At 33.8% G+C, this 27579-nt stretch overlaps 1 protein-coding gene across 2 annotated transcripts in view; it reads right to left on the bottom strand.

The window, feature by feature from the left end:
* NCAM2 (neural cell adhesion molecule 2) overlaps positions 1 to 27579 on the bottom strand; it is a 489746-nt gene that overhangs the window by 72212 nt on the left and 389955 nt on the right. For both annotated transcript variants that reach the window (XM_033418066.2, XM_004264467.3), the window contains exons 11-12: positions 26173 to 26269; positions 10618 to 10791 (exon numbers count right to left, since the gene is read on the bottom strand). In XM_033418066.2, the coding sequence (XP_033273957.1) occupies positions 10618 to 10791; positions 26173 to 26269 (271 nt within the window). The remainder of the gene's footprint in view (positions 1 to 10617; positions 10792 to 26172; positions 26270 to 27579) is intronic.

The raw sequence follows: 27579 nt of genomic DNA, 5'->3' as shown, positions 1-27579 counted from the left end.
ATAACCACACAGAAAAGCTCATTTATTTTACTAAAAAATTTTTTTTAAATTATTTGTATAAAAGCTCTGTCATTACAGCAGAGACAAGGCTGAGTACAGAATTTTGTATGAATTTGTGTCTTCATCTTGACATATGCAAGGAAGTTTCCAGCAGACAAGTAATTTTACTTAATACTGCTATTTCACACAATTTTCCCCTTAGTTTAGTTCCCTCTATACTTTTTTCTACATAATTTAAATTCATTAAGATTTCAATTATATATGTTTGTAATTTAGTTCGGGTTCTTTTTATGGGCGCACTGGAAACAGTCCAAGACATTCTTGTTTTGAATTTTAACATATAGACCTCTTTCCCCTACATGCAAATTCTAACAGATTTCCTTTAACTTAAAATGTGAAATGACTGTGGATTACATTTTTCTTCCTTTTTTTGCAATTCATAAGAGTTTATTGCACTTGTATTTAACATAGATGATTTTTGCAGTCAATTTTTCTTTTGCCTTTCACCATGTGAAATATAGCCATTTAGAAATGATAGCCAATTTTATTTAGGCATATTTATGTTGGAAATAGTATAATCATAAAAATATTTATTGTAAAGAATCTTAAAAAAGCATTAGAGCTTATTAAGTTTTAAAAATCTGTAGCAGCTTAGAGCTGACACTAAATAATGATTATTTTAAATTATTTCTAAAATTGTGAAACTGAATAGTATGACGTGTGGAGGGAAATCCAGTTTCACTCAGGCGACTATAAGTAACATGGATTCAAAGAAACATTGGAATAAAAATCTTAAAGTGTAATTTGAAATGATGTTAAAATATCTTTTAGCTATTGGGAAACTACAAGATTATTTTTAAAAACCCACAAAAAACAGAAAACAAGCAAGCAAACCAGAACACCCTTTTAGACCCATTTCATCACAAGTGGTAGGCAAAGAAGTTTGTTGAGAAATGATATATTACATGAAATAGCTATCACAGATTCATGTCATTGGATCACATGAATTCTTTAATCATTGTTTATGAAAGATATCTGCTAATAAATCACAAAAGAAAATGTATAGCAATATATGTTTTGAGAACACACATAAAAGAAAAAACACAAAGATAAGAGAAAAAGAAAAAAAGAAAATTCATTTTTTATAGTTAAACCACTCTGTGTGTGTGGTTTGAAAGGAGGGGAGACAGAAAAGACCTAAAAGTATCATCATGTTATATGCAGTGATATCTTCTGAGGTGCATTTCCAAAAAAAATTAAAAAGGAAGTTTTTAAGTAACATAAAGACATATCGATTATTTCTTTATTTTTAGTGGCACCATAACACAACATAGAAAACTCCCCATAAATTTAGGAAAGTCACAACTTAGATAACATCATAATATGGCAAAAGGCATGTGAAGAAATATTTGTGTGGGCTTACTCTAGTTAAAGTTTGATACTCATTCTCATTATTTTTACTCTATATTTTATTTTATTTTTATTTATTTATTTTTTTGCGGTACACGGGCCTCTCTCTGTTGTGGCCTCTCCTGTTGCGGAGCACAGGCTCCGGACACACAGGCTCAGCAGCCATGGCTCACGGGCCCAGCCGCTCTGCAGCATGTGGGATCTTCCCGGACCGGGGCATGAACCCGCGTCCCCTGCATCGGCAGGCGGACTCTCAACCACTGCGTCACCAGGGAAGCCCGCATGCTCATAATTTTAACTATAGTGTTTACAAACTAAATACTATAATGTTAAAATTACATCTAAAATTTAAATATACACACTGAAATTGCATCCTGCAAAGCCACATTGAAGGTTCAGTGGAACTACACAATGACAGGACTAAAAAATCCAACTGTGTATTTATTTCCAAATTGTAATCAATAACTACATCCCTTTATTAGTGAAAATGGCAAGAATTTGGAAAAATAAAAGTTTCAATGGAATTTTATTTAGATAATGCTCTTATTTTCAAATAAAGGTTATCTCCCTTATTTTCAGGAACAAAGGGAAATTCTACTATAAGCTTAGACCCAAATAAAGCAGAGCATGTAATAATTTTGCTAGACATGGAAGGACTTCTATGTGTGATTCTAGCTGGCTAACCATTTCACAAATCAAAAGAAAGAGATTATGCTATTTGAGAGAACTGTTTTATGTTCCGTTAAAAAGAACTTGATATTTTAAAATATTAATTTTTCATTTTGAGTGTGAAGACTGAAAAATGAGTAGCTGTTTTGCAAGATTATGATTTTCTCTTCATTTGTGCCCAATGAGGTGTATAGAACACACTTACAAAATGTTAAATGATATGGTAATGAATGTCATGTAGCCCTCCCAGCCAAACAGTGCTACACCTGTAAAACATGATTTTCACTCAAAATTAAATGTCAGAATGACTCACATTCTATATTTGAATAGATTAAGTTTTTGATTTATTCACAATTATCTATGCTTTGAAAATTAGTTTTGTGTCACATCAGTGATTGGGATGGTCGGCAAGGCTTCAGCTAAATCTTGGAGAATATAGTAATAGGTCTAGGCTTAAACTGACCCCTAAGCCTAGGACCAGGTACAGAGTGAGCAAGTGTAATTCATAGGAAATTAATTAGTGAGTCATTTAGAATCAGAATCTACTAACAGGAAAATTATGATGCTAAAATTTTCCCTCTGAATGACATTACAATCAAGTGAGAACTGATATTTATTTCTATGTCACGATATCAGCAATTAGAAGCAGATACATGAACAGTATATAATGAATTACAGATATTTATGAACAAGGAAACGTAACTAAACATCCACTAAACTAACGTAAATTAGAAAAACATAAAGCCACTCTGAGGGCAAAAAAAATGTAGTAGCTGAAACGTTCATGACCATATGCACGTGTCTTTTCATAGATAAACCTAAATCTATCTTTTAACAAATGCCTAAAAGGCAATGAGTATAATTATGTTTTAAAAAGCTCTTAAAGTTTAAGGTGAATGATTAGCACAAACTATAAAATGAATACACAAAATTAGCATTTTTTTCACTATTTAAAAATATATGAGTGCCTTAAAATTTATCTTCAGAGTTTCAGCATAGGGTTACTTACACAGCCAGAGAAACAAGTTTTCTAAGTACAATTACAGATTATACATATCATTTTCAAAAGTCTGTGTAAATGTACATATTATCTCACAGAAAAGAAAGGCAAACTCTAAACTATCAAAATTGAAGTGGACGGGGAGATATGAAACTAGAGGAGTAGCCATGGAACTGCATTTCTATCAATTCTGCAGTCCTGTTGAAAACATCACTGGTATTCAGATAACTGAGAGCTTTCACACAGACTGATTTTGAATATCATCACTGGGGAAAGAAGATATGAGAGAGATTTGAGGATGGGACTCCTGCATGGAGCCAGGAACGCCTGAGTTCTTGGATGAAACTCAAAGTGTGAGCTAGAAAACACACACACACACACACACACACACACACACACAAAGACTACTGGCAACTACAATTTGTCTGGCTTGGCCTTGAACCAAATCCTAGTTTGATTGGGCAGGGTGAGGTGGGTAGATAAATATTTGTTTGACAATCGGTAACTATAAACCTGCTCTCATAGTACTCTCATAGAATACATCAAATCAAGAAATTAATTTAGGGTGCTCTGGTGCTTCCAGCTTTGTAATGCTCCAGGGTAATTTCCAGAGGCAAACAGATATCTTCTGTGGAAGAATACACCCAAACCTAAGGCCTTGCAGGATTCCCAGTAAAGAAGATAAGCAAAATAAGAGATCACAACCTAAAGCCATAAAATATACTAGTAAATAAGCCACTCTGAGTGAGAGTCTGCTGAAACAAGCCAATGAACTAATAGAAATTATGTAAATTAAAATGTAATCATTGAATTAAAAACTTAATAAGAGGTTGAATGGCAGATTAAACATAAGTGAACAAAGAATGAGTGAGCTAGTAGACAGAGCTGAATAGCATAATAAAAGAATGAAACATAATAAAATATATGTAAGGAGATATGGTATTCTAAGCTTTCAAATAACAAGTTTAGCATGTTACTTCGATTTTCAGAATAAAGGAATAGAGAGAATGGGAGAAGAGAATATTCAAGAAGGTAATGATATAATATTTTCCACAGCTAATGAAAGATAGGGATTTTCAGATTCAGAAATCAAACTGAACCCCAAGCAGAACAAATACAGAAATCCACATTAAGACGTACTATTTATTAAAAAAATGACAACTAACAGCAGACTTCAAAACAGTAACAACGGAAGCCGGAAAAGAATAAAATATTCTCCTTAGATTACAAAAGGAAAGTAACTATCAAGTTTGATTGTATACTCAGCTGAACTGTAATTTGAAAACAAAGTTGAAATAAGAACATTTTTAATATACATCTTTTGAGAATGAATGAAAACTATGGATCTCCCCTCCAGAATATGTATATATGGACAATTACAAAGTTGAATACAATTTTTGAGATTCTCACTATCTCTGAAGCCTGTTCTCTGCTTCAGTTCATATAACTTTCACCCTTAAATCAAGCTACACCAGAGAGGGTGTACTTGGGCCACATTCTCTAGCTCCCTTATAATAATGTTTTTAGTAAATTACCCTGATTCTTATGTCTGTAATGCATTGAAGCACAAAGGAAATAAGCTACTATGTAATTATTTTTGTCTCAATTGATATCCTTTTGAAATCATCAATTACTACATCATATAGTCTCACAACTCACGCACACACAATATTTATCATATATTTTCTGGACTTTACTGTCATGCTGTAGTCTAGTCAACCATCCATATATGGGGTGGAATGAACAAACGTGCTTAAAATGTCTGCCTTGTTTTTCCTCCCTTCCCTTCCCTTCAGCTTTATTCTTTTCTAATAATAAACTTTCAAATAACAGTGATATTTCACCTTTCTAATTCATATTTAACTCTGTCAGGCAAATTACCCCTTAAATTATCTATAAAACTACCTCCCATTAGCTATCGAAAACACATCGCAACAATCACACACACACACACACACACACACACACACACACACACACACACATATAACTCATATTCTACAAGGCAGTAATTTGTGTTCCACTTTCTCAACTCTTAACTGAATGAAAGATACAAAGTCCATAATAGTTAATAGTGTAGGCTTTGGAACCAGATTTCCTATCTGGGTTTGAATTTTAGTTTCAGTATTATTCATCCATATGACGTTAGGGATAAGACACTACACGTTATAGTCTCAGTTTTCTCCTTTATATGGATTGCCCTTAGCTTTATTCTCTGTAAAACAGAATATATTGATACTACCAAATTCTTCAGTTTGTTGACTATTGACTTTATTTTCAGTTCTCACCACAATGATTGCAAAAGAGTGAATATTTGGGACTGAATTGTATTCCTTCCCCCCCCCAAATTTATATGTTGAAGCCCTAATGTGATCCTTTTGGAGGTGGGGCCTTTGGGAGGTAATTAGGTTTAGATGAGGTTATGAGGGTGGAGAAATTAGTGTTCTTATAACAAGAGGACTAGAAACCTGAGCACGCTGCACACTTTCTCTCTCTTTCTCTGTCTCCCTCTCTCTTCTCTGTCTGGACATGGTGAGAAGGCGGCCACCTGCAGGCCAGAGAGAGGGTCCTCCTAGGAATCAAACCATATGGCACCTTGATCTTGGACTTCCCAGTCTCCAGAACTGTGGGAAATAAGTATCTGTTGTTTAATCCACCTGATCTAAGACATTTTGTTACAGCAGCCTAAACTAAGACAGAAATGTTAGCTATCTTTAATGTTACATTAATTGCCTGATCACTGATATTTTGCCTCAGCAAGGAGGAACAACATGATCATTTTAGAAGACTATCTATATACAGTGTGAGGTGGAATTAATATATTTTCAGAGTAATTTCACTCAAAACATCATTGACAAATCTTCATGTACTAAATGAGAATTTGCTCGCTTATTAATATAAACCAATTTTGTTTCTCAAGTCAGCTAATAGATGACTTGGAAATATCCTAGAAAACATTTTGAGGGCAAAGGAACCATATTTAAATGTTCTGATGATTTATTTGACAGAAATATTTTTCAATAGAAAAAAATTAGAAATAGTGCTAAATAAATGAAGATCATAAATTCTTAGTTTTGTGTCTACACATATTCATAACTATATATAGATACATGCACTGCAGAATTTATTATACCTCACAATTCAAACTTCAACAAGATTTTGATCTATGAAATTAGATCAGCTTTTGGGATTTTATTTAAAATAGATACATAATAAAGAGGATATTATAGGAAATATGGAGATGTCAGCTAAGATTCCCATTTGCTGCCTAGCTGGGGATAATTCAGGCTGCAGACGGTTAGGGTCTATCTCAGGTGCAAAAAGCTGTCTCTAACACAGTTGTACTGTTCCCAGAGAAGCTTGCATCTGGGTAAAGAAAGAAGCAAGGGTATAAAGGACTGGCCATTTTAGCCTAAGGTGGACATTATACAGAATGTAATACTCCTCATTCCAGACTTCCTTGATGGGTGGGCTGAGGCATTATCATGCCTCCAGTACAGTCCAACTTCCCTCCTGCCTGATCAAAGCCCTAATTTCTTTTACAAGATACCCTGCAGTCCAAACTAGATCTCTGTGTCTGCTACTGGATAATAAAATATGGAAAGTTGATACCAAAAGTAGAGGTCTCTGATGAGGCAGGAGATTTGATAGGGTATTCATCAGTGAGTTTGATGCATTAGGCTTTTGAGATGTACAGAGGAAAACGGAGCTTAGGCACTAAATGGTGCACAAGGCTGCCATGCCAGCATTGAACTGGGACCGCAGCAGAAAAGGGCACTGCAACAGGTCCAAGCAGTGGTTCAAGTTGCCCTGCCACTTGGGCCATATGACTGATGCAGTGAACCTAATGTTGTTTGATGTATTAGGGATGGGAAGAAATATTCTGTGGCATTTGTGGTCATTCCCAGGGGAGAATCACAATGAAGTCTCCAGGTTTCATGAGCAAGGTAATACCATATTCTGTGCAGAATTATATACCATTTTTAAAAATTCCTGGTATGTAATTGAGCAAGAAGAAATGACCGGCTAAGGGATCACAATCAGACCACATGGCCATGTAACTGGAGCTGCCCATCAAGACCTGCCTACTGACCCACTACATCTTAAGGTCACGTTGCTCAATAACCATTTATTATAAGTGAAGTGGTCCATCCAAGATGGACAATGTTGCCTTGAGAGATCCTCATCCAGTTGATTGAGGTTTTGTGGAGCCTGCGTTGCAGTTCAATGATTCCATTTTCCCCGCTTTTTTTCTCCCCTCTTCTTTCAAAGATGTCTATCTCTAATAAACACCTTGCTGCTTCTGTAGACACAAATGTATTGAAAGGGGGATATATAACAGATTCACCTTACAGAGACTCAATAATAAGGTGCTATAAAATAACCCTTTCCCTTCTCCCACCTCTACCAAATTTCATCATTCCCTCTACCCTCTACTCTTGTATATTTTGGCACTTGAAATACTGAAATGAATGGGCATACTAGTTCCACTCATGGAATTTATAAGCTAGGAGAAAAGATAAATCAGAGATTTGTAGTATAAGAAGTAGAATATGATATAATGTAATATATTAAAATATAAATACAATATAATGTAAGAAATATATTGTTGCTTGCTGGAGACTCATTCTGGGGGAAGAGAGAATTTTAGTGTGAAAGCACTTCCAAGAAGAACTGATTGTGAGAGCACATTGTAGGTTGGCCAGGGTAAAAGGGTAATTCTAGGCATTGTTAAAAGGACGTAAGCCTGTCTGGTTGGAAAAATGTGAGCAAGGTTGAAGCATCACTTTTAAAGGAAACCGTAGTGACTCAATGAAAATATGTGTGCTTAAGGTAGAAAGTTTAAATCTAAACTATGTTATATATTCTAACATTCAAATTATTGATTTAAATTTTACAGAAAACATGACTATGATTATGCATTCCATATTTCTATCAGCATAAAGCATTTGCTATTCTGATCTTTACTATATCTCTTTATGTTATTCTATATCTTTACTATATCTTTACAAAAATGGTACATCTCTTAGCTAAAGGAAGAGCAAATGCCAGACACACATTTTCTAGATTGTTAGGATTGGTTCCAGTGGGATTGTCCAGCTTGTCCCTGGCTAACCTTTGCATTTATGTTTTTCTCTTAGTTACATATTTACATTCCTGCCTGTTAACCAAATACTAGGGCTACAAGATGAAACACTTAAAGATTTGAGTTTTTATACATGAAATGAGATCACCTTCTCATTTGAGATATACAGTGTAAATTCAACATTAAATAAATCAGATTACTAAAGTGCACTTAATCTCAAGAAGAAAAAATGACACCAGTCCAGCAACAGGAAGTTGTGTGGAAATGCATGGGCCTGCTTCTGCTGAAAAGGAGATTTCCCAAAAAATGATGAAATGAGTAATTGGATTAAAAAATCGTGTTTGTACTACACTGAGTTGAGATCATGCAGTAGTTTGGTTACATGATTGTAACCTGATTCAAGGAACTTATTAACATATCTTTGAAAGAAGAGTAAGCCGCAAAAAAGAAAAAAAATGTATCAGTGCAGATATTTCCCTTATGTGAAGGGGAGAAAGCTCCAGCCATGGGACTTAAAGTATTTTGGACTTATTGGCAAGCTTTAGGCTGTCCTAGTCTGAAACCATTAAATGCCATATTCATGTAACTTTGCTTCTGACATTAGAGACTCACCAAACACGCTTCGGACACATTTTCTTTCCTATGTAATATACACACATACTCATTGTATAGACTCTGAATGCCTCATTTCTGGGATAGTGATTTCTCACAGTAAATCACCAAATGTTCTTTGCTATTATATACCACTGTTATAAGCATGGAAATTTGCTTCTGAGCGATGTATACATGGGGTACAAAATCAGGTTTTTGAACTTGAAAAACTTGGCCAGTCCAAAGCCATGATAAATTCTCCATGGTGTTGCAACTTTGTAAGAAGTCTTGGGAAAATCTACTCACCTCCTCCCTCTAACCCAGGGTTGAGGGGCAGGGTGTGGCAGTACTATTCTGCCGAGTGTAATTTCTATCGTGTTCAGACCTCACATTCCGTTTCTTCATGTCTGTGATGGAGTGCTCACTATAAATATTCTCTACTGTCAGAAATATCTTCTCTTTCTGTCTCTCACCTTTCACCCTCTCTTGTTTTCTCTTTCTTAAAAAAAATATGACTCCTACATCTAGGATAATCATTTCTTTTACTAGCGTCCTTGAACTCACTCATTCATTCTTTTTGGGCATGACCTTTATGCATCTTCTCTCCTGAACCACATAGCATGTATACAAAGAACATTAACTATCCAGAATTTCTCATCATTAAAAGCAGTGGTAAGAGCTGACCTGTTTGAGGGCATTATTTGAAGAATGTGTAAATGATTCATGATTGATTGACAAAATTCCCAACACTTCTATCAAAAACCTATAGTTACTCTTAGTCAAAACTGAACAAACAGGTGCCAACACAGGTGAGCCTCAAATGATTTTATCTGTTCTGTCTCCATTGTCCACTAGGACAATTCTTCCCAGGAGGGCTCATGCCTTTTATAGAACCTTCACACTACATGTTAGGGTCAAGGCAGAGCCAGCAAAGGAGGAACACTCTGCAGCAGTACTTTCCTCACTATTTTATACTGTCGTTTTGGACCACGTATTGCCTTTACTGTACAATATAAGCATTTTATTTCCATTCAAGGAAACAAGCTCATAAGTGTGTGTGCAATTAACAGAGTCCAACTCTGGTAATTTAGTATTATTCCCTAATTTAGTTTCTTCTAATAATGGAGAAAATAATCACATATTCACATGATGAAATTCTACGTAAGTGAAAAGAACTGTTGCAAAGTGTTCTAACTTCTCATAGCTAGCTAATTCTATTATTCAAAATCTTATGACACACAGTAAAAATTTGAGTTTTCAAAACATAATTTTGAAGGAGATTTTTGTATGCAAGGTCAATTTTTATAGATGGCTTTATGAGTATATATACAAGACATACATTTTACAGTATGACTTTCACACCTACTTATGAAAGAAATATTATTAATAAATAGAAAACACACACTTGATAATATTCAGCCATCAAATGTAACATGTCAGCAATTTGTTTTCAAACACCCAAATTTTAAATACTAACTTTTCCCCTGGAATTAAACTTTGGTGATTTTGCTAAACTTTTTTTTTTTTTTTTAATTTTATTTTTGGCCGAGCCAAAAGGCTTACAGGATCTCAGTTCCCTGACCAGGGAGTGAACCCAGGCTCATGGCAGTGAAAGTGCCAAGTCCAAACCACTGGACTGCCAGGGAATTCCCAAAACTCTTTAATCTTTACTAAAGATGGAAACTTTTCTACTCTTTATTAAAGTATTCTTAAGAAGAATAAGACAGTGGGAACGTCTTTCCAATCCTATCTCATGAAAAGAAAGAAAAATAGCATGTTGAAGGAAACTAAAAAGCTAATCACACAGGTATGTTGGAGATCAGCTTGAATTAACCAACACACTTTGAAATCATTGACTCACTTTGAACTCCATGGGAGCGTACTATTTTCCAGGTTTCTGATGCCACTTCTTTAACATCCACTTGATAGTGATTAATAGGCACACCTCCATGGGAGTCCGGCTTGCTGAAAGAAACCTTGGCTGTGGTCTGTGACAGCTCTATAATCTTCACTCCATAGGGATTGGATGGCACATCTACAAAGGAATAAAAACAAAGGAAATATAACCCAGGTAATGTGGATGGCCATTATTAAGACTTATGATGCTCTGAGCACTAGGAATAAAAGAAAATTGCTGCCTATATCACTTAATATATTTGAATCGCAAAGCTTGCATAAACCACTGAATGATCTCTTCAAATTGCAAGAAGGTATACATTAGTCAATCTTTATTACTATAGAAAATAAAGAGTAAAATATTCAATATCAAATTTCATTTATTGAGAGAATAATTTTACTTCTGCCTTTACTATACAATATAAGCATTTTATTTCCATTCAAGGAAACAATCTCATGAGTGTGCATGTGTGAGTGTGTGTGTGTGTGTGTTTGTGTGTGTGAGAGAGAAAATGCAGGCACAATTAAAACATAAGAATAGATTTTACTGAATCATTAGCATAAAGAATTATCTTTTGTGAAAATGTGAGATTTATTTCCATTTTGTTTATTAAAATTATATTAATAACTTGGTGGCAAGTGTTAAGTTTAGATAAATTGTCATTATGAACTAAATAAAACTGTAAACTATCTTTTAAAATTTTATTTAAGTATCAGTTAATTAAAATAAATTAGATATTTAAGTTTAATCCCTGTATTTAAAGGAGACAGCTACAAAATTCTTCTTCTATGTGTTTTTGTATTAATCCATTACTCACATTATTTCAAACTCAAGAAGATATCCTGGGTGAAATTTCATTTTATTTTCTAGTACGCAAAGCTTTATAAAGAATTATCTGAAAGGTCAAACAGGCAACAGGAGAAAATAAGAGGGAAAAAAGTCTTGATGAGGAAATCGATGAAACCTTTGCTCTGGAAACATGAGTAATTAGAGGCATGTTAAACATTAAAGGAATTTCTCTCGGTCCTTTCTGTCTCTCAATCTCTCTCTCTCTTTTTTCAATATCACATTTGAAGAAAATCATAAAGATTGGAAATTTACACTTAGTTTATGTAAATTATATGCATGTGTTATATAAATATGTAAATAAAATATATAGTTCCATCTCTGGAATTAGCTCTACAAAAAGAAAAAAAACACTTGATTGAAAATAATGCAGTAATCATAAATTTTTATTCTGATATAACCAAACATTCATATAAAAATCTCTAATGGCTGTCAAAAGTCAAATGTGCCTTATTTGCTAAAGTTAAAAGAGAGCACTGTAGGTCAAATAAAAATACGCCTTATAAATGGTACTGGGCAAGAGCCAAGAAGGCAGGTTTATGGCCTTTTAGATATTAATATTGTAAAGAAATGCAACAGTGTACAGTTCAGCTCTAATTAGTAACTGTAAATTATTTGGAGATCCTATGAAGTGCATTATGCTGTAACTCTAAGGTTCAGAAATAAATGTGCAGAATACTGATGCATCCCAAAGTCCTATTGCTATTAAAATCTTATCTGGAAGTAAACATTTTAAATTATCTTAATAATTTATTAAAGTTGTCATAAACATGATCATAGTTTTAAAAGTTTCTTTAATCCCTGAGTTATAACTATAGGTTCTTTTCATCTGTAGGTTTGATCTAAAGTTTGAAGAGGAGGAAAAAACACACACACATTGATTGTTCTGAATAACACTACCAATTCCTCACCTCATGCTGAGTGACTCTCTAATGTCAACTAGGTCTAGGTTGGACATCACAGCAATGATAACCTTTAGCTTGAGGATACACTTCAAAAGGAAAGGTTTTAAGTACTAGGGAAGAAGAAAGAAATGTGATTCTTCTGGGCTTTTACTTTTGACCATATGGCATGTACATGGTTCTGGGTTCTTACCCTCAGGGCAGAAGTATACACCATTTGCTAAGCTGTACACCCTGATATTGTACACCAACCAGGTTTTTATTCATAGCACAAAAGTACCATCACCAAAATATAAGCCAGTGAGCATCTTTTTCTAGCCATATAGTCTATTTTCAGACCTGTTGACTCTTACCTTGGTTTTTCATTTACATTTATTTTTTATTGGCCTCTTCTTTCTGTTACCTGACTAAAAAGCAAAGTGTGCTTATGATTTGCAGCTCTAAAATCTTCCTAAATATTTGTTTCCATTCTGATTTTACATGTCCAACCACCCACTGACTACTAAATTATGAATTTCTTGTAGAAAGGGACAAAATATTTGATATACACAATTTATACATGCATGCATACATACATATATACATACATGTATCATTGAAAATACTGATAGACTATACTCAGTCCTCAGGAAATACATGATGTATTAAATATTTCAGTAATTAAAAACAGTACACAAAGGTACAGAGTATGTCCAAGTGAATAGTGCCTGATGTAGAACCAGCATCTCTAATTCTTCTCTCCACTTTCTCAATTGTTTTGTAATCACATTCATCCTTGATTCTACCTCTGATATACATCAAAATTAGTCACAAAGTTATTTTCATCTTTCCTGCATTATAATTCTTATATCCATCTTTTCCTTCCTGTTTCTACTGTTAACTCCCAAGCCCAGGCCCTATCTGCTTCTACCTGCAATGCCATTATTGGCTCTCAGCTTCCTTTTCTATGGACAGCCCACCAAATTTCAACCCATATGGCAGGTAATGCAAAATCAATTTTTCTAAAGTACCATTCTGATCACGTCACTTCCCTGAAGAAGATATTCAGGAGCTTCCTCCTCTTTACAACAGCAAACTTAGACTTTTCAGTCTGGCTTTCAAGATCCTGAAATATTTAACCTCACTGGGTGTATGCAAGCATATTGTAAAAGATAATCAAACGCAGTCCAGTGTTTCAAATAGGGCTTGTTGATGTGAATTCCATATGCAGTGCTCCCATCATTGTTAGCATATTTTTCTAAATTACTTTGTAGCACCTTCCATCTTAATAATTAATGAATGCCACCTATCCCTGAATGAATAAATAGGACAATGATGCAAACATGTATTTATTTACTCTTCCTTTTCACCTCGACTGGTACCAATATAGGGTTCAATGAAGAGCCTGGATATATATAATCAGAATCTATGGATCCAAAGTCTGGTCTTGCTACTTTTGTCAACTTCAGCCTTGGACAAGTCTCTTAATCTTTTCAATCATCAGTATTTTTCTCCCTAAAATGGAAATTAGAATAATATCCACTGCTAGGATGCTATGAGTATTAAATAATGAAGAACACATAAAACAGAACTTGAAATATACTAAGCACTTAGTAAATATTAGTCATCATATCCTTCTCTGGTAACTCTGGTAACTATCCTTCTCTGGTAACCATCCTCTTACTATCACTTTATTTTGTATTAATTGGCATCTATCAATATTTTAGTCAAATGGTAGGCAAAAGATACAATACTGAGGTTCAGCTTAGAAATATTTGCTGTGTACAATAGCAAAGACTGGGTGTCACGGTCTAAGAGTCAGATAGGAACAGTCTCTGGACTTGCTGTATGATTCTAGGCAAATTAAACTTATTGGGTACCAGTTTTCTTATAAGCAAAATGTTAATAATAATAACATTAAAGCTGCTGTTGTAAGGGTGAGTTGATGGATATACATCACAGGACATTTACAAATATTATTCTCAGTTACCCTTTCTTTAAAATGACTCTCAGGGTCTAAATAACATTGATAAGCATTTTGATATTTAAACATATGCCTAAGTCATAGTTTGATCAAAGTATAAATGAGAAAACTTATAAAAAGTCTGCCTTGGTAATTACTTTATCTTGTAACAGGTAAAGGAACAATAAGAGGAGTTGCTCCTCTGACTTTAATTCTGATAAAATAAAAGAATACAATTAAATAAAAAAGAACTAATAAGTAAAGTAAAAGTACAAGAAACTTTATGAAAAAGGAAGGGGGCAATGAGCAGATATATGCATAGATGTTTGGAAATAAAGTGAAAATAATACATCAAATATTATGTTCCCCTGTCTAACAAAAAAAAGCATCCCAAAGTGAAGATGCCCCTATAAGGCAAAATTCTGAAAGCATATGCCCAAAGATATGAGAGTTGAAGAATATAATGCACCTGCAAAGGATATCTTGGATGAGTAAATATTTTAAGTTGAAAAATTTCAAATTGAAGATGAATCATCGGATTACAAAACAGTATTTCCTCAGGATTCAGGATAAGGTGAGAGTCAAAAATGTTGAATACAACAGCAATATAAAAGATGATTTGTGGATGTGTATGCATGTGTGTGTATTTGTGTGTGTATTTTAGATCTTTAAACTCTCTTCCTCAACTGTGTCCTCAATTATCAGAGAATAAATAGACCTTGATATCAAAAGTGAAAAACAGAAATCATCAAGTAAGTTCACTCAAATTGTATTCTATCACTTTTGGATTAATGGACGTACACTCCCCTCTTTCCCAAGGCCAAATCCTCCATCTCTGAATGGTGTTACTTTTACTTTTTTTCTTCTGCAGAACACTGCATCACCAGGTAGTTCTTCTCATCCCTTTTTCTTCTCTTTTGGAGTTTCAGTCTCTCTTTCTTCTCTGCCTTATTACCATGAACTATAAAAATCTCCCAAATGACAAACTTTCTTCTGTTCTACTCCATTCTCAGGCAACAAACTCTTCTTTTGTTTCCCTGTCACACTGCTTGAATAGATTGTTCCTAATTTCTGTCCCAACATCTTTACTTCTGGAACTTTGGTTTCCTAGAATGCTGGGAAGCTGGCAACTAAGGTAGGGTTCAGAGTCACTGATTCAACTCTTTCCCCACAGGTGAGGATGTGGTCTTGCTAAACTTAGATCAATAGGAACAGTTTGATATTTGTCAGCCTTTGTAAGTGAAAGTACTGAAGTGAATATTTTTCTAGAATGGTGTTTGAAACCTTATCTTAAATATTTTCTAATGATACTCCACATCCATTTCTATCATCTATGCTACTCCCCTTTATCATAAGAAATGGAAGGCTAAAATCTTTATTTCCCAGGTTCACTTGTTGCTAAGGTTGTTAGAACCATGGAGGCACTTAGGATGAGCTGCACATCTTAGTGGTTTAACATGCTGAAAGAGCGTGTGTGACATCCCTACTCTTCTGAGGAGGTGCCCGTGGACAAGGAGACCTACAGATGTGGATGATGGAAGCAGCTGGACTCCCTATTCCACAGTCTAATCACACAGTTCCTGGTGCTGGTGGCTGTGATATCAGAAGCAGGACAGCTTGGCTGCAGGGCTTTCTGACCTCTGATTAGCAGTTGCAGACTTGACCTTGCACCTCACTTGAGGTATATTATGACCTTGAAGCCAGAAGATTGGTGGCTATCTCGTGCCTTCCCTTTTCCCTGCTTCTCAAATGACTTTATAACCACCCAATTCTCTATATTAAATTCTTTTCTCCTAGGTTTGTTCATCAGTCTCCACCCGATAAAAAGTCTCAAATATTAAGGGAATTATTGTATAAAGAATTGAACTTCCTAGATTTAGCAAGACCCTAACATGCAGAGTGTAGCTATCAACTGCATGCACCTCAGGGATGATGCTGAGATGGGTTCCATCTGCTTCTGCTTGGAGCAGCCACCTTATTTCCAATAAATTTTATATTTTTTTTCCTATTTCAATTGTGAGGTTAATCTAATGTTATAGCCAATCTGTAGCACATCTGAGACCCTGCAAATTCCTCACTTCATTACCCAAATGCCAAATCAAATCATTATCCTATTGATCTTTTAACAGAATTTGATCACATATGTTTAAAATTTTCTCCTCGCAGGTAGTTACACTAACTCTCTAAATAATTGTTTTCAATTTTATTTGTTCATATACTTAAAAATCCATCAATTAAACTGAGGTACTCCAGGGATCTGTCCTTGATTACATAATTTACCTCTTATATTCTCCATTTAATCCGAGGTATTAATTATTAATGATTTCCTCAATTATACCCAAGTCTTGACCCTTGTCAAAATTCATGGAGTCCCATGTCCCATTATTAATTGTGCATTTCAACTATGATTCATAGGCAAATCAAATGAAACACACTGAATCCTTTATACATTCAATAATTCATGTAAATCTACTGTAAGCCAGGCAATTTTCTATGTTCTGGGATGAAAATTGAGACAGCCATCACTTCTCTTATAGAGATTACATGCTAACTACATAAAAATAATTGTAATGTATAAATTATTTTGTACAAACACTGTGGTCAAAATTAAGCAGACAAGTGAGATAGTTTAGGTGGGGATGGGAGCAGAGTTGGAGTGTTGTAATTTTGAATTTTGTGGACAGAAATCTCTTTGTTTAAAAAGTAATATTTGATCAAGGACTTAAAGGATAAGAAAACAACTCATATGAAACTGCTACGAAGAGAAAATTGTAAGTACAAAGATGAAATGTGCCTTGAGGGTTTAAAGAAGGGGGGCAGTCTGTGGAGAGCAAGATGACCAAGGTGTGGGGAAAGGAGATGGAGTTCAGAGAAGGCCACTGGAGGTGGAGTGAAGAGAAACCTTGTGAAGCATGATAGGTCCTTATAATCACTATGGCTTCATCTCTGAACAAAATAGAAAGCCACTGGAATGCTTTCAGCAGAAGAGAATTATGCCTTAATTACTTAACTATTTGTTTAATAATAAGAAGCCCTTGAGATCTTTTATTTAGGCTATACTCCAGGGGGGGCATAAGCCAAATGGGAAAGCCAGTTTAGGACTTTATGCAAAAATATACATTAAAAGCAAAACCAAACCAAACCAACAAAAACAACTAGAGTATAGAATATAGAAATTTCATGAGAATAGTAAGACCCTGTAAACACCTTGTTGGTAAAAGAGTCAATAAAACTTGCTAAAGTGTTGGGTGTATGGTCTGAGTAAACAAGTTGATCAACGATGACTGTGAGTCTCTTGACCTGAACAGCTGGAGACAGTTGCCACTTACTGAGATAGGAAAGAATGCCAAAGGAAGATATGTAGAGGTGAATACAGATTAGCTTTTGATATCTGGACATTTGGAGATCTGCATTGGCTCTAGAACATCTTTGTGGAGAGGTAATTAAGCTTGATATAAAAGTATAAAATTCCGGGAAAATATCCAAGCTGATGACATATTTTGGAGTTTTAGAGTATAGGTGGTATTTAAATCATAAAAATTAGAATAACAAAGGTGTGAGTGTAGATAAAATAAAAGAGACCCCCAAACTGAAGTACGATTTTTAAAGTTCAGAGAAATATGGAACTACTAGGAATGAAGACCAAAAAGAGCCCGATGAGGAAGAAGAAAAACCAGGAAAGCATGACTGCTATGTTGTGGGGTAGGGAGATGACTCAAGGAGAAAGACACACTCAACTGTGTAATTTGCTGCTAGATGAAGAAGTATGAGGATTGAGAATTGACCACTGGATAGAGCATAATAAGCTCAGTGGATACCTTGATAATAGTAGGTTTTACAGAGCAGTGGAGGTAAAAACAAGACTGAAAGTGTTTGTGACAGAATGAGAGGAAAGTAGTTAGGTGCAGCAAATATAGTCACTTATTTTGTGAACTTTATTAACAGAAATGATGCAGAAGTGGAGAAATGATGCAGTAGCCAGAAGAATTCATAAGGTCACAATAATTTTATTTAAGACAGAAGGAATTATTTTCCACTCTAGAATAAGAAAGAAAGGAAGGAAGGAAGGAAGGAAGGAAGGAAGGAAGGAAGGAAGGAAGGAAGAAAGGAAGGAAGGAAGGAAGAAAAGGACTTCCCTCGTGGTTCAGTGGTTAAGAATCTGCCTGCAAACGCAGGGGACATGGGTTTGAGTCCTGATCCGGGAAAATCCCACATGCTGCAGAGCAACTAAGCCTGTGTGCCACAACTACTGAGCGTGCGCCCTAGAGCCCGTGAGCCACAACTACTGAGCCCATGCACCACAACTACTGAGTCCATGTACCTAGAGCCCATGCTCTATAACAAGAGAAAACACTGCAGTGGGAAGCCTTCGCACTGCAACAAAGAGTAGTCCCCGCTCGCTGTAACTAGAGAAATCCCACGAGCAGCTACGAAGACCCAACACAGTCAAAGATAGATAGGTAGATAGATAGATAGATAAATAAATAAATAAATAAATTTATTTTAAAAAAAGAAAGAAAGAAAGGGAGGGAGGGAGAAAAAAAGAAATAGGAAAACAGAAAAGAAAAGAAAGAAAAAAAGGCTTATTTTTTTATATTGACATTCACCAGAGCAAAAGAAAAGCAATCCAATTCCCTAATTTTATATATATATATATATTATATATATATATATTCTCTCTCTCTCTCTCTCTCTCTCTCTCTATATATATATATATATATATATATACACATATACATTTATATATTAGGCTATTTAGAGAAAGATAGAAATAGAAACATAGAAATCAAGATAGTTGTTTCATGATAAGTGGATCGTGTTGCTTTATGACTAAAAACTCCAAACTTCCCTTGCTGTATATATGATGTAACAGAATGTAAACATGATGAATGTTTTTAAGGAGATCCATAATTTGTTTTCTTACTGACTTTCTATTCATATCACCACCACTGACCCACCCACAGGATATGCCATCCAGTACTCCATTAAATGCTCATGCCTTTTCCCATCTTGATTCTTTCCATCTTTCTACTACTTCTTCACTGGATCTGTTTCTACTCCTTCAGATTCAGTTCAAAAGTTGATACCTGTTTGAAGCTTTCCCCAAGAATTACAATCATTTTGTGTTCCTAAGCATTTGATTCACACTTCTATTGCAACTCATATCTTTTATACTATAGCTTACTTGTGAAAATCAGTTGCTAAGTATTATTCATCTTTGTATTCCCAAGATCTAAACCAGTGCTTAGCACCTACCAGAATCACACTTTATGTATGCTGAGTGAGTAGATTAACAAGTGATTCAGAATTGATACAAGCATGGATTCCTAAAAATAATATCTAGTTATATTAGTTTAATTTTTTTCAGAGGAGTATGGGAATGAGGAAATTAAAAGGATGTCATAAATAGTTTTTGAAGACAAATAAAAGCTTGCCTTACAATATAGGAAAAAAAGAGAAAGATGAAGATTTTCCAGGCTAGATCATAAAACTGATCATGTAGGAGAAATCTAGTTTTGTATTCAGTTGAAGAAAGTGTGTTTTCAAGTGAACTACTTTTAACCTGCTTTAAAGTTTTACAGAACAAGGGTCTGGATAAAACGCTGTCCAGGTACAAGGGCAAGTAGATTGACTATAATTCCATATCTACAGAATTCTGTTCAATTGATCCAGTTTAACCTATAAGATGGTCTCTATTCACAAAAATGACTTGTATAGGCTTACCTATGACCTAGGTGAAAATAAAGATGACTGCTTCATGATATTTTTGAATTAAATCAATCTGAGAAAGAGAACAAAAATATTGGATTTGACAGGGTCTCAGTAGGTTAAAATGATGAGCTCAAATAGGCACGATGAAATTTAATAGGGGTAAATACAGAGTCCTGAACTGAGGTTAAAAAAAGAAATCAATTGTGAAACATAGCAGAGGAGACCTCATTTAATAGCAGTTTGTGTGAAAAAGATGTAGGAAAAAACACTGGAAGAAAAAATGTGGCAAAATCAAATTAAATTTTATATTACTTAATAAAATACAGTGTTCAGAATAAACAAGGTCATTATCCCATTATCAGATTTTACTGTGCATTCATCTGTGATGTCCAGATCTGGGTATTATATCTAAAGAGACCTCAACAATATGGATTATTGTTTATAGTTTATTTCTTATATCCATAAGAAAAGTGACAAATATAAACTATAATTTGGCTATAATAGTAAGTCACTAACACTTGTCGGGCACACACTGTGTGCTAGTGCTTTGGCTGCATTTCCTCACTTAGTCCTCGCAATGGTCTTCTCAGGTAGATCTTGGAGAGGCTTCTGTGGCATGCTGAAACCCCCTTCAGATCCAAGGCTCCCTTTCCCCAGTGCTGGAAGTGTTAACTGCTGACAGCTTACAGCAGAGTCCCTCCCCTGAAACTGCCCAGGAGAAGGTAACTTGATCAGAAAAGGGTGTCAATTAATGAAGCAAAGGTGAGATCTCCATATTAAAGTTTACTATGAAAAGTTTACAGTTAAAAACTAAGTATAGCAATGATGAAATGAATTAAGAAAGTTAAGAAAATTATGCATAAAATCATTTGATGAGGTTGAAAAGATAAAGTCTTTCAGGAAAAGCTCTTTAAAATACACATGTACATATCCAGAATGGCTTGTCAGATTATGATCTATTGGAAGTAGAAAACTATAAAGAAGAAATGATAATTGTTAACTATATGGTTGCAATTTCATTTATCCTTATGTGTTCTACATTTTTAATTTGCTCCAAGATAGGCATTTAAATTAAAAAAAAAACCAAAGTATGCTTCCTAGCTAGAAAGTCACCAGGAGGTACATTTTTTAAAATTTTATGATGAAATCCTTAAAAAAAATCTCTTTCTGTCTCAGTCTCTATCTAATTTTATTTTTATTTGGCATGTTGATTAAACATTAATCTAACAAAATTAGTTATCAGTCACATGTAAAAAATGTTGTGTTTCCCATAAAATTATAGAAAAAAAGTATTTATTTCAGTTTTCTGAAGATGAGAACTAGACCAGAGAGGACTGGACCAATCTTTGCCCATGAATATGAAGCCAGAGTTTAATAGAAGGGTTTTTGTGATTTAATCAAAGCACAGTGAAATATCTCTTATTTAAAAAAAAATCGTTCTAGAAATGAACAATCATAGGTTCCTTGGTATTACTTTTGTGAAAATGTAAAAACAAAGATGGGGTTAAATAATAGGACTTGACCCATTAAGGTCATACGTAGGAAATGGTACCATAAAAAGGAATGCTGCCCTCTGGAGCACTTTGATCTAGCCAATATTTTAGTCTACTCATTATTTAAATTGTTATAATGATAGCTATAAGAACAAATGTGTTTTTACATATTTTTTCCTAATTTGTGAATGCAACTTTCTTCTATAAAATAGGTATAAATATCACACGTAATTCATTGAACTACTATGACAATTATGAAGATGAGTACTCATGATTCAATTTAGCTAATCATTTCTATCTCTTCTTACTATAACTTTATATAGCTGTTCTTTCCCAACAGAGATAATGGCAAAATAAGTGGGAGGCATGGAGGTGAAATATCCAGCTCATGAGTATGAGTGGCATCCATATGCCTATTTCTATACCCTGTTATATTTTCACTGTTACTGAAGACTGTATCTCCATTGTTAAGAACAATGCTATCATCACACTTATTAAGAGATTTAAAAGAAATGTCTAAATAAATTGCTATATTTTAGAGTGAAAATTATACCTGCATATTTTAAAACATTAGTAGTGTGTGAATAAATGATTATTTAATATGAAAAATGCTCTTCTTAATATTTTGAAGCAACTTACAGGATCATATATCAAAGTATGTATGCACATATGCAAAAGATGTGGCTATTTATTAAGATAGTCACCTGTGTTCACAAGTTATGTTGCTTTTCTAAAGCGGCTCTATTTTATGCATATTTGTTTATTGGCCTTAGTTTCTTTCCTTTTTATTCTTTTTCCTTTTAAAATAAATGTATATTTATTTAACAAATGCAAGAATAGTACATGGAACTTTTCCTTTTAATCTGAACTATTTAAAGTTGACATGATGCTAGCTTTAGCATTTACTTTCTGCAACACATCCTCCTACATAAGATCTACGAAATAATTAAATTGCCATCTAATCCAAAGACCACAACCAAATTTTACCCTTATTCCAATAATGTCCTTTATAACAAAAGGATGTATGCATGGAATTTATTTGTTATGTGTCTTTTCCTTAATCATTCCTTGCTTTTCATGGCTTTGACACTTTGAAGGCTAGTTATTTTGTAGATGGTACCTCAATTTGGATTTGTCTTATATTTCCTCACACTATATTCTGATTATGCATTTTTGGCAAGAATATCACAGCTGTTATTCTGTGTTCTTCCCATTGCCTCTTTTTGATAGTATGAAAGTTTAATTTTCTCATTGCTAATGACATTAACTTTGATCACTTAATCAAAATGGGATCTGCTAGTTTTATCAACTGTAAAGTTACTATTTTTCCCTTTGTAATTAACTAATAATTTGGGAGTAGGTATTTTAAGACTATATTGATTTTTTTCTCTTCTAACTCTCACAACCTCTTTACCAACTATTGATGTTCCTTAGCTGAATTAATGTATATTCTGATGTTTGTTAAAGTTGGATAATGGATGTTTTTAACATACAGCCATCCTTTTTTAAAAAAAAAAATCCTTTCTTTATGGCTCAACACATTATTCCAGGCTTATCTTGTACTTCTCTGTCCCACTCCTAGAATCAGCCAGTTTTACAAACAGCCCTGGTTACTCCCAGTGAAGAAGGGTACTTAGAAACCAAGATCTATCTGCCAAGTGTGCTCTTTTGTTATTGGGATGTTGTAGCTCCCAAATCATCTCAGTGTGTAGAATTTGCTCAGAAATTGTTTTCTAAATCACATTCCTGGCAAAGGAAGCTCCTTATAGAAGTGGCTGAACACACACACACACGCACGCGCGCACACACACACACACACACACACACACACACACACCCACACACCACCTTCACTTCTTTTCTCTATTCATCTATGTACATAAGACCAGAGTACCCCCAATAACCAATCATCAGCCCAGGGTCATTCTAATTTTTTCCTTTTCCCTATCTCTTCTCCAAAGGTGAAATAGCTATATTAGCCATGCTAACCCTACCAACTTTGCAGAAATGAATCATCCATCACTGCCCCCACTCCTTTATTTAAAACTGTCCTTACTCTGATCAGGTTCTAATACTCCTCTCTGAGTTGCTGTTTCTGTTTTAAAACAGGCACATCCTTTTCACACAGCCAGGGCTCCAACACTGAACCACTGAAGATCCCTTAACTCCATTTCACTCCCTTCAGGATCTAGCACCCTATGCCAGGCTGCTATGCCCTACCCCATTCACATACAAATGCCTACTTTGCTCAGAGGTAGGACTTAATTATTCAGAAGGGAAAAAAAGGAAGGAAAGAAGGAAGAAAGGAGGGAAGAAAAAAATATTTTTGATGCAAAATAATTTAAAATGTAGCTTTTCCTTTTTTCACTGAATATGTAGTACAAAATTTCATGCTAAATTTTGCCTGTTTTAATTTATTGCTCTTTGGGAACAAAGTAATATGTTACAGTGTAAAATAAAATAAGTCAAATAAGATTGACCTTTTACTAGGTCAAATAGGCCAATGACATATTGAATGGTGGTATTAACATATATTTTGAAATATTTAAATTTCTATATAATGTTTCTCATAATATTTCATTTAAAATCACATTATACTTTTAGTGTTTCAATTCTGTAGGAAAGATTTAATTTTATAAGCATTAAATAAAGTAGTCTGCTCAAAGGAATCATATTCATAAATAGTGATATTTAAAGGTATGTTTCCCACCTAAGATACAGTGTCTAATTCATTTTTATATCTTCATAACAATTTCAGTTGAATATATATTTTCTGAAACAAAATTTTAGCCTGTATTAGTCATAAAATTTTGGAATATGAGGATAATTGCAGTATTTGAGAAATATTTCCAATAACATAATAACTCTTATCTTGAATGAACATTTTCTGTTTTTTATTATGGTGGGAAAGAGGGAAACTCACTAATTTCATATCTTCATTAGAAAGATATGTATAAAATATATTTTTTAATGAAAAATACTACTGTAAGTAATGTGAGATATGAAGGTACACAGACATTAGTATTTCCTTGAATTTAATAAGATTGTTTAAATATCAACAGTATAATGCTCTATTTTTCATATTTTCTTAGAATTATGAACTCTCAAAAACTGAAAAAAAATATTTGGTCATTTATCAAGTTTTACCTTATAGAAAACTGGGTCATATACATTGCCTCATAAAAAAAGGCAATATATAACAGTACATCAGTATTAATATAATTATACATAATATATATAGTAATATAATAATCATATGTTTAGTTATTATTTATAAAAAGTTCATACTAATTACAAGAACATTGCCTAATTTACTAAAGCTTGGAATTAATATGAGTAATGGATTCTTCTCACCATTACAGTTGATACTTCAATTTACTGTCAATGAATTTGATGTGATTTAACATGTTTCATTTTCCTAGAATTTAATTTGCTTGTATTATGGTTTATTCAGATGCCTAAATGTGTAGCATCTACTTCCAATGACTTTCACTGAGATTAGTTTTCTAATGACTTTCTGGCAGACAGTGCACAGTGGTTTATTTCCTTCCTTATTTCATCCCTCCGGCCTCCTTTCCCTTCTATCTTTACCTCTCATCTTAACTTTTTCCTTCTTGTTTCCTTCCCTAAAACCCTTTCACACAATCTTTCTCTCCCTTTTCCCCCAGTGTAGTAAAATAAAACTTGAATTGGAGTATAGCAGGTTTTCCAGTTACATAATAATTTGATTATTATTAGCTTTGTAAACTTTTAAAGTTCCCTTTTGAACTTTACAACTAATGATTTATTTTGAGATATATTTACAAATCAAAAGAAATAAATATCATTCATAACAATATAAAAGAATAGCTACATATTTGAACTCTGAAAAAGTTTTAAAATATTTTCATGGAAGTTATTCATTCTATCAAAACATAAGATTACAGTAATTTTCTGATATTTCTTGACCTGGACTTAGAAGACAATAGATCACATTTTTGCATCATCTGAACTTTGCAAAGCATAAAAATGGATATTTCCAGATTCCTAATCAGTCTTGTAAAACATAATGGCAAATTCTATAACTATATGTGCTTGTATATATTCACATAAATATAAATAAAAACATATCAGGTTTTCTAGTTAAAGTAAATTTTAATCTACATGATATTATTTTTATATCTTTAAGTTTTAAGGGAAGAACTGGAATGCTTTTATATATACAAAATGAAATATTTCAGTAAGTTACATAACTCTAAATTTTCTATTTAGCTTAAAAATAAGGTTACTATTTGTTCTTTCAAATTTAGAATTTTAAAATAGATTAATTTCATTTTCTCTAAAGATACCTTTTGTTTTTATTTTTTGACAAGATTCTTACTTTACATGAAATGTAATTTGATGTCTTAAGACATACGTTTCCTACTTCTTTCATAGATGTGTCATATATAAAGTTAGGGGAATTAGAATCAGGGTTAAAATTAATCTTGAAGTCCTCACTATATATCAGATACAACTGTTCTAAATTTTTAAGCAGCAGTTCTTTGTTTCTAATAATAACCTGTATCAGGATTATCAAAATGTAAACTCTATTTGCTTCCAGAAATATTTTATGAATTCTCAGAAATTACTGTGCTATACTTACCAGCCAAAGCAAGAATATATTCTTGAAATCTTGTTCCTATACGGTTAGTGGCTGTGCAATTATATCGTCCAAAGTCATTGTCAGATGTAGGTGCAATCTAAAATAATTATAATAATAAAAATTCACAATTTTAAAACAATATCACAGAAATTTTAAAATAGCCTCTAGCATGCCTTACCATCTTTACACATATTCAATTATTCACAACTCCCTGCCGTAACTGTTTTTTCTGTCCTTTCAAGATGTAATCCATGGATCTGTACTACCCATAGGCCCAGGTAAATTATAGTCTACCAATTTATTAAGTAAATGCCAGTATTTTGTTACATATATTGAATAGAAAAATCATTAGATATTTACCTATGAAAGTTCAGAAAGTAGTACACAGTTTGGAAAATATGTATTCTATAATTGCTACAGACCTGACTTTGAAAACAGGAATCTTGTACTAAAAGCATTGTTAACTCTTTGTTTTCTAGGTTGTAGCCTAAGATCAGGCAGATTTAAAGTTAAGAAAGGCTCGAAATATGTCAGCTTTCTCTTCCTTTTATGACTTTATTGAACATAAAATACTAACAAAAGACGAGGACCCATTGAAAAGAAAAATCTTTCCAGGAAGGCATTTTGCAAGGAAATACTGCCCTTGTGTAGCAATTCCTGTAGATAGGCACATTATCTTGATATCTAATAACAGTATCTTGCCTCCATTTCTGTTCAATTCCTATAATTCTCTTTCAGTTTAGGTGGAAAATAGCTGACCTCAGTCCTTACACATTTGAAATCCATAATTAAGTTAACATTCTGGGATTCTATTGCTGAATGGTGGGACCAACCCTGTAATTATAATGTACCGAAATTCTGAAGTATCAATTCAGAAAAGAGATTTGATGATAGTAAAGATATAATTTTCAATCCCAGTTACTATTATTAAGAGAGAATATGCTTACAACAAGAGTTGCTGTTAATTTCAAGTCTGTCCCCAAAGGGGGAAATGGTTTTGTGATAATGGGAGGCTATTAACTAAAAGTGCAATTTTGAGGTCCATTGAAGATGATAATTCTGAAAGAGTACAAAAAAGCTGTGTCATTCATCTTCTAGTCAGCTGTCCATCTAGGAATAGATCATACGTTTAAGGACTAGAGGCTTAAACAGCTCTTATATAAGTACTTCTAAGTGACTAAAATATTCATGTTTCATACATTCAGGTTTTAATAAATTAGGTTAATTTAACTCTAAAATAATTTTACTACTGAGAAATGAATTTGACCAAAAAAATGTCTTTATTCTACAGGCATATGAGAAAGTCATTTGTATACCCCATAGGGAAGAATGTGTACTGAATCAATGCAACGCAAAGACAGGATGGCCGTGACAAAGAATCCTGACTATTGCACAGCTCCTCAAGAT

The sequence above is a fragment of the Orcinus orca genome, chromosome 5 (assembly GCF_937001465.1).
Source record: "Orcinus orca chromosome 5, mOrcOrc1.1, whole genome shotgun sequence".
NCBI lineage: Eukaryota > Metazoa > Chordata > Mammalia > Artiodactyla > Delphinidae > Orcinus > Orcinus orca.
Note: the sequence above shows the minus strand (reverse complement) of the source record. Positions and strands in the feature narration are given on the sequence as shown.